The sequence below is a fragment of the Haliotis cracherodii genome, unplaced genomic scaffold (genome assembly GCF_022045235.1).
Source record: "Haliotis cracherodii isolate W230 unplaced genomic scaffold, xgHalCrac1.p SCAF_8, whole genome shotgun sequence".
Taxonomy (NCBI): Eukaryota; Metazoa; Mollusca; class Gastropoda; order Lepetellida; family Haliotidae; genus Haliotis; species Haliotis cracherodii.
In genome coordinates, this window is record NW_027266341.1 from 44410620 (window position 1) to 44422642 (window position 12023).

General features: G+C 45.8%; 1 protein-coding gene across 4 annotated transcripts in view; it reads left to right on the plus strand.

The window, feature by feature from the left end:
- LOC139449915 (sodium/bile acid cotransporter 7-B-like) overlaps positions 1-12023 on the plus strand; it is a 97364-nt gene that overhangs the window by 18358 nt on the left and 66983 nt on the right. For all 4 annotated transcript variants that reach the window (XM_071231519.1, XM_071231521.1, XM_071231520.1 and 1 more), the window contains exon 3: positions 11307-11443. In XM_071231519.1, coding sequence (XP_071087620.1) covers positions 11307-11443 — 137 coding nt within the window. The remainder of the gene's footprint in view (positions 1-11306; positions 11444-12023) is intronic.

Here is a 12023-nt window from a genome sequence, read left to right on the forward strand (position 1 = left end):
CTGTACTTAAAAACCGATGTACTGTTACTCGCCGATATATTCGAGATATTTAGAAAGACATGTTTAAAACAATACGGCTTGGATCCGGCATGGTACTCTTCCAGTCCTGGACTATCGTGGGATGCATTGTTGAAGAAGACCGGCGTAGAACTAAAACTACTCACAGATTACGATATGCACTTGTTTATTGAGAAAGGATTAAGAGGTGGTATAACGATGGCAGCGAAAAGGTATTCTAAGGCTAATAATAAATTCGTGGAAGGATATGATCCGAGTAAACCGGACACTCACATATTATATCTCGACGCTATTAATTTGTATGGATGGGCTATGAGTCAACCTTTACCCACGGGTGGTTTTGAGTGTGTCGATGATATCAAAGTGAATGATATCAATGTGAATGATGCGAATAAAGGGTACATACTAGAAGTTGACTTGGAATATCCAAGTTCCTTACATAAAGACCATAACAGTTATCCGCTAGCTCCCGAAAGATTAATGGTTAATAAAGATTGGATGTCGGAATATCAACACTTCTTGATGGGTAATAGTAGATTGGCTAACGTAGAAAAACTCGTACCAAATTTGATGGATAAGACAAAATATATAGTTCACTACAGAAATCTCCAGTTGTATCTATCGTTAGGTATGAAACTTAAGAAAGTTCTAAAGTTTGATCAAAGCCCTTGGATGGAGCCCTATATAAGGCTGAACACAGATTTAAGAAAGATAGCTACCAGCGATTTCGAAAAGAATCTATATAAGCTCATGAATAACTCAGTATTTGGTAAAACTATGGAGAATCTAAGGAAGCGTGTTGATGTTAAATTAGTCAGATCTAATGAGGAAGAAAGACTCAGGAAACTTATAGCCAGTCTGGCTTTTAACAGAAGCAAGATATTCGATAACGACTTAGCCGCGTTGCATATGCAGAAGAGTGATATAAAATTCAAGAGACCGGTGTACATCGGTATGAGTATTCTCGACTTGTCAAAACACTTAATGTATGACTTTTATTACAACGAACTTAAGAAGCAATATGGTGATAGATGCGAGGTGTTATATACCAACACCGATTCTTTGTTGATGGAAATACAAACCGAGGATGTGTATAAAGATATGGCAGAAAAAATAGATATGTATGACACGAGCGATTACCCAAAAGATAATCCACTGCACAGCGTAGTAAATAAAAAGGTGTTAGGTAAGATGAAGGATGAATGTGCTGGGACCCCTATAGCGGAGTATGTAGACCTAAGATGTATTCTATAAAAGAAGTCCGATAATGGAGATAAGAAAAGCTAAGGGTGTTAAGAAGTATGTGGTAAAAAAGCATATCCAACACGAACAGTATAAAGAATCATTATTCAACGGTAGAACGTTCAAACACAAGATGCACTCTTTAAGAGGTTACACTCATAGGATATATGGATTAAGAATGAACAAGACATCATTATCCCCCTTAGATACAAAGAGATGGATTGATAATGATGGTGTAACTACCTATGCTTATGGTTATGGTGGTAATACCGTACCGTCGGGAACTATGAACAACTCTTCTCGTACAAATGCCCTACCCGGTCCATCTTGAAGATAATAAAGAATAGGCTCTCCTTCTTTCGTAACCAATCGACTAATGTTATATGTCTTAAGGGACCACATGGGATCGGTTGCGCGACGTAGGCCTCCTTCGAGTTTACCGGGCTGGTATAAATATCTTACCCTTACTCTATCCGGAAGTTTTTGTTCTTTGCCTCTCCTCGGTGCTGAAGATTCGGAAGTTACGGATTTCATTTTAATCGCATCGGATGGTTTCTTCCCGATTAATCTTTTTACTTCATTATTCAGCGCTGACACAACAGCTGATAATCGTGTCATCCATTCGGTTGATCTCAATCGCTCAGCTTTCATTTCGATCCCATACTCATAGCCAAACAAACGTTCCGCTAATGTCCTGTTAAATCTTTCGACGATAACTTGACTGCGGTGGGCCTCTCTTTCACCACGCCTGATTTCGACATCGTGCTTTGTTAACAGTTTAGTTACCGATCCCATAAACTTGTGACCGGGATCTACTTGAAATAGCTTAGGCCATTTTAGCGGTCCGCGTTTATTTATGCGGCTCAGTGCATTAGCTACTTCTATTGAATCTTTCAAGGTTAATGGCTCAGCCTCTTTGTATCGACTAGCCACATCCACTACTGTTAAAGCGTATTTATACGTTTTGCGTTTTACCTTATCGTGGGGAAGAAACAAGAGGTCAGCCTGATGAACTTCATTCGTTGTAAAAATATCAAACTTCTTCCTCGGTATATAACGCGGTGCCGGTAAATATATTTGCCACATTGCTTGTTTCTTTAACCAATCCTTGGCCACATCTTTAGATTTTTGTATTGCTCCTACACCTTTCCAATATCCTCGTGGGCTATAGTAAATTTTATTCATTATCAATTAATATTGATGTTTCTTTTAATACGACTCAGACTATCATTGAATCGCATAATCATTTTGGCATAAAAAATGCCACCTGTTTTAGCAGTATAGGTATATAAATCCAGCTCCAGTGGGGTTGCGGCAGAACCCTCATTACCTATACTACTTCTTATATAGTTGTGTGTTCTGGACATCCCCTGGTCTGTATGGTAGCCTTGTATGGTGTGTTCTGGACATCAGCTGGGCTGTATTGTAGCCTTATATAGTTGTATGTTCTGGACATCCGCTGGGCTGTATGGTGGCCTTGTATAGTTGTGTGTTCTGGACATCCGCTGGACTGTATGGTAGCCTTGTATAGTTGTGTGTTCTGGACATCCGCTGGGCTGTATGGTGGCCTTGTATAGTTGTGTGTTCTGGACATCCGCTGGACTGTATGGTAGCCTTGTATAGTATTTTGTTCTGGACATCCGCAGGGCTGTATGGTGGCCTTGTATAGTTGTGTGTTCTGGACATCCGCAGGTCTGTATGGTAGCCTTGTATGGTGTGTTCTGGACATCCACTGGGCTGTATGGTGGCCTTGTATAGTTGTGTGTTCTGGACATCCGCTGGGCTGTATGGTGGCCTTGTATAGTTGTGTGTTCTGGACATCCGCTGGACTGTATGGTAGCCTTGTATAGTATTTTGTTCTGGACATCCGCTGGGCTGTATGGTAGCCTTGTATAGTATTTTGTTCTGGACATCCGCAGGGCTGTATGGTGGCCTTGTATAGTTGTGTGTTCTGGACATCCGCAGGGCTGTATGGTAGCCTTGTATAGTTGTGTGTTCTGGACATCCGCTGGACTGTATGGTGGCCTTGTATAGTATTTTGTTCTGGACATCCGCAGGGCTGTATGGTAGCCTTGTATAGTTGTGTGTTCTGGACATCCGCTGGACTGTATGGTGGCCTTGTATAGTTGTGTGTTCTGGACATCCGCTGGACTGTATGGTGGCCTTGTATAGTATTTTGTTCTGGACATCCGCTGGGCTGTATGGTAGCCTTGTATAGTATTTTGTTCTGGACATCCGCAGGGCTGTATGGTGGCCTTGTATAGTTGTGTGTTCTGGACATCCGCTGGGCTGTATGGTAGCCTTGTATAGTTGTGTGTTCTGGACATCCGCTGGGCTGTATGGTAGCCTTGTATAGTTGTGTGTTCTGGACATCCGCTGGACTGTATGGTGGCCTTGTATAGTTGTGTGTTCTGGACATCCGCAGGGCTGTATGGTGGCCTTGTATAGTATTTTGTTCTGGACATCCGCTGGACTGTATGGTAGCCTTGTATAGTTGTGTGTTCTGGACATCCGCTGGGCTGTATGGTGGCCTTGTATAGTTGTGTGTTCTGGACATCCGCTGGGCTGTATGGTAGCCTTGTATAGTTGTGTGTTCTGGACATCCGCAGGGCTGTATGGTGGCCTTGTATAGTTGTGTGTTCTGGACATCCGCTGGGCTGTATGGTAGCCTTGTATAGTTGTGTGTTCTGGACATCCGCAGGGCTGTATGGTGGCCTTGTATAGTTGTGTGTTCTGGACATCCGCAGGGCTGTATGGTAGCCTTGTATAGTATTTTGTTCTGGACATCCGCAGGGCTGTATGGTGGCCTTGTATAGTTGTGTGTTCTGGACATCCGCAGGGCTGTATGGTGGCCTTGTATAGTTGTGTGTTCTGGACATCCGCAGGGCTGTATGGTGGCCTTGTATAGTATTTTGTTCTGGACATCCGCAGGGCTGTATGGTAGCCTTGTATAGTTGTGTGTTCTGGACATCCGCAGGGCTGTATGGTAGCCTTGTATAGTTGTGTGTTCTGGACATCCGCAGGGCTGTATGGTAGCCTTGTATAGTTGTGTGTTCTGGACATCCGCAGGGCTGTATGGTAGCCTTGTATAGTTGTGTGTTCTGGACATCCGCAGGGCTGTATGGTGGCCTTGTATAGTTGTGTGTTCTGGACATCCGCTGGGCTGTATGGTAGCCTTGTATAGTTGTGTGTTCTGGACATCCGCAGGGCTGTATGGTGGCCTTGTATAGTTGTGTGTTCTGGACATCCGCAGGGCTGTATGGTGGCCTTGTATAGTTGTGTGTTCTGGACATCCGCAGGGCTGTATGGTGGCCTTGTATAGTTGTGTGTTCTGGACATCCGCAGGGCTGTATGGTGGCCTTGTATAGTTGTGTGTTCTGGACATCCGCAGGGCTGTATGGTGGCCTTGTATAGTTGTGTGTTCTGGACATCCGCTGGGCTGTATGGTAGCCTTGTATAGTTGTTTGTTCTGGACATCCGCTGGGCTGTATGGTAGCCTTGTATAGTTGTGTGTTCTGGACATCCGCAGGGCTGTATGGTGGCCTTGTATAGTTGTGTGTTCTGGACATCTGCTGGGCTGTATGGTAGCCTTGTATAGTTGTGTGTTCTGGACATCCGCTGGGCTGTATGGTGGCCTTGTATAGTATTTTGTTCTGGACATCCGCTGGGCTGTATGGTAGCCTTGTATAGTTGTGTGTTCTGGACATCCGCTGGACTGTATGGTAGCCTTGTATAGTTGTGTGTTCTGGACATCCGCTGGGCTGTATGGTAGCCTTGTATAGTTGTGTGTTCTGGACATCCGCAGGGCTGTATGGTGGCCTTGTATAGTATTTTGTTCTGGACATCCGCTGGACTGTATGGTAGCCTTGTATAGTTGTGTGTTCTGGACATCCGCTGGGCTGTATGGTAGCCTTGTATAGTTGTGTGTTCTGGACATCCGCAGGGCTGTATGGTGGCCTTGTATAGTTGTGTGTTCTGGACATCCGCAGGGCTGTATGGTGGCCTTGTATAGTATTTTGTTCTGGACATCCGCTGGGCTGTATGGTGGCCTTGTATAGTTGTGTGTTCTGGACATCCGCTGGGCTGTATGGTGGCCTTGTATAGTATTTTGTTCTGGACATCCGCTGGGCTGTATGGTGGCCTTGTATAGTTGTGTGTTCTGGACATCCGCTGGGCTGTATGGTGGCCTTGTATAGTTGTGTGTTCTGGACATCCGCTGGACTGTATGGTAGCCTTGTATAGTATTTTGTTCTGGACATCCGCAGGGCTGTATGGTAGCCTTGTATAGTTGTGTGTTCTGGACATCCGCAGGGCTGTATGGTGGCCTTGTATAGTTGTGTGTTCTGGACATCCGCAGGGCTGTATGGTGGCCTTGTATAGTATTTTGTTCTGGACATCCGCAGGGCTGTATGGTAGCCTTGTATAGTTGTGTGTTCTGGACATCCGCAGGGCTGTATGGTGGCCTTGTATAGTTGTGTGTTCTGGACATCCGCAGGGCTGTATGGTGGCCTTGTATAGTTGTGTGTTCTGGACATCCGCAGGGCTGTATGGTGGCCTTGTATAGTATTTTGTTCTGGACATCCGCTGGGCTGTATGGTAGCCTTGTATAGTTGTGTGTTCTGGACATCCGCAGGGCTGTATGGTAGCCTTGTATAGTTGTGTGTTCTGGACATCCGCAGGGCTGTATGGTAGCCTTGTATAGTTGTGTGTTCTGGACATCCGCAGGGCTGTATGGTAGCCTTGTATAGTTGTGTGTTCTGGACATCCGCAGGGCTGTATGGTGGCCTTGTATAGTTGTGTGTTCTGGACATCCGCAGGGCTGTATGGTGGCCTTGTATAGTATTTTGTTCTGGACATCCGCAGGGCTGTATGGTGGCCTTGTATAGTATTTTGTTCTGGACATCCGCAGGGCTGTATGGTGGCCTTGTATAGTATTTTGTTCTGGACATCCGCAGGGCTGTATGGTAGCCTTGTATAGTATTTTGTTCTGGACATCCGCTGGGCTGTATGGTAGCCTTGTATAGTATTTTGTTCTGGACATCCGCTGGGCTGTATGGTAGCCTTGTATAGTTGTGTGTTCTGGACATCCGCAGGGCTGTATGGTGGCCTTGTATAGTATTTTGTTCTGGACATCCGCAGGGCTGTATGGTAGCCTTGTATAGTTGTGTGTTCTGGACATCCGCAGGGCTGTATGGTGGCCTTGTATAGTTGTGTGTTCTGGACATCCGCAGGGCTGTATGGTGGCCTTGTATAGTTGTGTGTTCTGGACATCCGCAGGGCTGTATGGTGGCCTTGTATAGTATTTTGTTCTGGACATCCGCAGGGCTGTATGGTAGCCTTGTATAGTTGTGTGTTCTGGACATCCGCAGGGCTGTATGGTGGCCTTGTATAGTTGTGTGTTCTGGACATCCGCAGGGCTGTATGGTGGCCTTGTATAGTATTTTGTTCTGGACATCCGCTGGGCTGTATGGTAGCCTTGTATAGTTGTGTGTTCTGGACATCCGCAGGGCTGTATGGTAGCCTTGTATAGTTGTGTGTTCTGGACATCCGCAGGGCTGTATGGTAGCCTTGTATAGTTGTGTGTTCTGGACATCCGCAGGGCTGTATGGTAGCCTTGTATAGTTGTGTGTTCTGGACATCCGCAGGGCTGTATGGTGGCCTTGTATAGTTGTGTGTTCTGGACATCCGCTGGGCTGTATGGTAGCCTTGTATAGTTGTGTGTTCTGGACATCCGCAGGGCTGTATGGTAGCCTTGTATAGTTGTGTGTTCTGGACATCCGCAGGGCTGTATGGTGGCCTTGTATAGTTGTGTGTTCTGGACATCCGCAGGGCTGTATGGTAGCCTTGTATAGTTGTGTGTTCTGGACATCCGCAGGGCTGTATGGTAGCCTTGTATAGTTGTGTGTTCTGGACATCCGCAGGGCTGTATGGTGGCCTTGTATAGTTGTGTGTTCTGGACATCCGCTGGGCTGTATGGTAGCCTTGTATAGTTGTGTGTTCTGGACATCCGCAGGGCTGTATGGTGGCCTTGTATAGTATTTTGTTCTGGACATCCGCTGGGCTGTATGGTAGCCTTGTATAGTTGTGTGTTCTGGACATCCGCAGGGCTGTATGGTAGCCTTGTATAGTTGTGTGTTCTGGACATCCGCAGGGCTGTATGGTAGCCTTGTATAGTTGTGTGTTCTGGACATCCGCAGGGCTGTATGGTGGCCTTGTATAGTTGTGTGTTCTGGACATTTGCTGGGCTGTATGGTAGCCTTGTATAGTTGTGTGTTCTGGACATCCGCAGGGCTGTATGGTAGCCTTGTATAGTTGTGTGTTCTGGACATCCGCAGGGCTGTATGGTAGCCTTGTATAGTATTTTGTTCTGGACATCCGCAGGGCTGTATGGTGGCCTTGTATAGTTGTGTGTTCTGGACATCCGCAGGGCTGTATGGTGGCCTTGTATAGTTGTGTGTTCTGGACATCCGCTGGACTGTATGGTGGCCTTGTATAGTATTTTGTTCTGGACATCCGCTGGACTGTATGGTAGCCTTGTATAGTTGTGTGTTCTGGACATCCGCAGGGCTGTATGGTAGCCTTGTATAGTTGTGTGTTCTGGACATCCGCTGGGCTGTATGGTAGCCTTGTATAGTTGTGTGTTCTGGACATCCGCAGGGCTGTATGGTGGCCTTGTATAGTTGTGTGTTCTGGACATCCGCAGGGCTGTATGGTGGCCTTGTATAGTTGTGTGTTCTGGACATCCGCTGGGCTGTATGGTGGCCTTGTATAGTTGTGTGTTCTGGACATCCGCAGGGCTGTATGGTGGCCTTGTATAGTTGTGTGTTCTGGACATCCGCTGGACTGTATGGTGGCCTTGTATAGTATTTTGTTCTGGACATCCGCTGGACTGTATGGTAGCCTTGTATAGTTGTGTGTTCTGGACATCCGCTGGGCTGTATGGTAGCCTTGTATAGTTGTGTGTTCTGGACATCCGCTGGACTGTATGGTGGCCTTGTATAGTATTTTGTTCTGGACATCCGCTGGACTGTATGGTGGCCTTGTATAGTTGTGTGTTCTGGACATCCGCAGGGCTGTATGGTAGCCTTGTATAGTTGTGTGTTCTGGACATCCGCTGGGCTGTATGGTAGCCTTGTATAGTTGTGTGTTCTGGACATCCGCTGGGCTGTATGGTGGCCTTGTATAGTTGTGTGTTCTGGACATCCGCTGGGCTGTATGGTAGCCTTGTATAGTTGTGTGTTCTGGACATCCGCTGGGCTGTATGGTAGCCTTGTATAGTTGTGTGTTCTGGACATCCGCTGGGCTGTATGGTAGCCTTGTATAGTTGTGTGTTCTGGACATCCGCAGGGCTGTATGGTAGCCTTGTATAGTTGTGTGTTCTGGACATCCGCAGGGCTGTATGGTGGCCTTGTATAGTTGTGTGTTCTGGACATCCGCTGGGCTGTATGGTGGCCTTGTATAGTTGTTTGTTCTGGACATCCGCTGGGCTGTATGGTGGCCTTGTATAGTTGTGTGTTCTGGACATCCGCTGGGCTGTATGGTAGCCTTGTATAGTTGTGTGTTCTGGACATCCGCTGGGCTGTATGGTAGCCTTGTATAGTTGTGTGTTCTGGACATCCGCTGGGCTGTATGGTAGCCTTGTATAGTTGTGTGTTCTGGACATCCGCAGGGCTGTATGGTGGCCTTGTATAGTTGTGTGTTCTGGACATCCGCAGGGCTGTATGGTAGCCTTGTATAGTTGTGTGTTCTGGACATCCGCTGGGCTGTATGGTAGCCTTGTATAGTTGTGTGTTCTGGACATCCGCTGGGCTGTATGGTAGCCTTGTATAGTTGTGTGTTCTGGACATCCGCTGGGCTGTATGGTAGCCTTGTATAGTTGTGTGTTCTGGACATCCACTGGACTGTATGGTGGCCTTGTATAGTATTTTGTTCTGGACATCCGCTGGACTGTATGGTAGCGTTGTATAGTTGTGTGTTCTGGACATCCGCAGGGCTGTATGGTAATCTTGTATAGTTGTTTGTTCTGGACATCCGCTGGACTGTATGGTAGCCTTGTATAGTTGTGTGTTCTGGACATCCGCTGGGCTGTATGGTAGCCTTGTATAGTTGTGTGTTCTGGACATCCGCTGGGCTGTATGGTAGCCTTGTATAGTTGTGTGTTCTGGACATCCGCTGGGCTGTATGGTAGCCTTGTATAGTTGTGTGTTCTGGACATCCGCTGGGCTGTATGGTAGCCTTGTATAGTTGTGTGTTCTGGACATCCGCAGGGCTGTATGGTAGCCTTGTATAGTTGTGTGTTCTGGACATCCGCTGGGCTGTATGGTAGCCTTGTATAGTTGTGTGTTCTGGACATCCGCAGGGCTGTATGGTGGCCTTGTATAGTTGTTTGTTCTGGACATCCGCAGGGCTGTATGGTGGCCTTGTATAGTTGTTTGTTCTGGACATCCACTGGACTGTATGGTAGCCTTGTGTAGTTTTTTGTTCGGACATCAGCTGGGCTGCTTGGTATCCCTGGAAGGTCATACAACTTTGTTTGGTCTTAGTCAAGCTGTTTTCCAAGATTGAAAAGTAGCAATCATTCCCCTGGGCAGATTACAGCTGAACCAGCATTTGTTGAAGCTGGGAGGAACATCCTGGCCAGTAGATCAATGGCTGACATATGCAAAACACATATTTGCTCACTGAGAGGAGACTTTGGGATGAGTGAAAACTGATTGTCTCAACTTACTTCAAGTGACCTGCCATTGAACCAGTCTCTGCAACAGTTGACCCAGTTTTCGAAATTAAAAAAAAATATGCCAGGACACCATCAGGACTCACAGACATTAGAAGCTGCAGGCCCTAACTAAACTCTTCGGACCCTCAGGTAATTGTGAGAAATAAATCGAGATGCAAATTTACTGCAGGCCATTAGGACCCATTCAAATTTGAACAATGGGCCGGAGATGAAATCTACCTGCCACAGGCCTCCAGGCAGTTGTGTTTTGCAATCAGAGAGAGAGGCCTCATTGCTAGAAACATTGAGGAAGACAGCATTCTTACTGCTGCCGGAATTTCAGAACTTCATGCTACGTTTCAAATGTCTCACATGCAAAGAATTGGAGCTCCATTACCATAAGATCTTTACCAGAGTCCATGGCTTTGTGAGTGAGTGAGAGAGTGAGATGGTTTTAACGTCGTTATGATGCCTTGTGTTTTAAGGATCTATCAAGTATCCCATTAGTTAAAAGTGAAGAAATGACCTCAACTTTTTTCTAAAAGTTTCAAAAGTCTGTTGACTATCCAAAACATTGCTAGATCTCAGAACCCATCAGTCCCTCTGGTATATTCAGGAGTTGGTGTAAAAAAGGTAGAGTATTCATAAGCATGATCGAGCAATAGTTATCATTGTCGATAATTTAACAAATAATCTGTCTATTACATAACAAGTAAGCCCACCCACCTCCCCAGTATTCTGAATCTAGAACTTAAATAAATTGTTTGATAGGCATTACTTAGAAGTTGACGGATGACAAGGTAGACACAATTTTATGGATAACAACTTCTTTAATTCTGTGAAAAGCGACGTTTCGGTATAGATTGATCCTATTCCGTTGGCATTGGTATTCACTTGGCATTAGCCTTGCTTGACAATAGTATAAGGATCTATACCGAAACATCGCTTTTCACAGAATAAAAGAAGTTGTTATCCATAAAATTGTGTCTACCTAGAACTTAGATTTTGGAAAGAAGTAAGATTTTCTTGCCGTGCTCATGTGCAGAAAGCAAGGGAGGCAAGATATTTTTACTATCACAACAAATTATGGACATTGACAGTGAAGAGGACTTTGGTTGAAGATCTTAAAATTGTTTTAGTGTGATTACAAACAAAATTACGGGAATTAGGCATTGATGTAATAGAGGCAGTATTCTTTGAATTATGGAAATGACTGGAAAGTAGCAAAACATTTCAGAACACATAAAACACCTAAACATCTATATGAGTGTCTTGTGGTTAATTTGAAATAGTAAACATTTCTATCGCTGGGATGAATTTTTTTTTGCAGAAACTAACTGCTGCTCTGTGCCAAGTGAATGTCCATTTGTTTGTGCAATGTTTCACCTTCATTGTGATCCCCTTCCTGCTGCACATTGTGGTCCTCCTCCTGCAGACCAGTCCACTGGAAGCTCACCTGCTGGATGGGTAATATGTCTCTTCTTATGAAAATGCTTACCCCTCTTGCAGACCTGTCAATTGTAGACTCACCTGCTGGCTGGGTAATGTGCCTCATCTTACAATAATGCTTACCCCTCCTGCAGACCTGTCCATTGTAGACTCACCTGCTGGCTGGGTAATGTGCCTCATCTTACAATAATGCTTACCCCTCCTGCAGACCTGTCCATTGTAGACTCACCTGCTGGCTGGGTAATGTGCCTCATCTTACAATAATGCTTACCCCTCCTGCAGACCTGTCCATTGTAGACTCACCTGCTGGCTGGGTAATGTGCCTCATCTTACAATAATGCTTACCCCTCCTGCAGACCTGTCCATTGTAGACTCACCTGCTGGCTGGGTAATGTGCCTCATCTTACAATAATGCTTACCCCTCCTGCAGACCTGTCCATTGTAGACTCACCTGCTGGCTGGGTAATGTGCCTCATCTTACAATAATGCTTACCCCTCCTGCAGACCTGTCCATTGTAGACTCACCTGCTGGCTGGGTAATGTGCCTCATCTTACAATAATGCTTACCCCTCCTGCAGACCTGTCCATTGTAGACTCA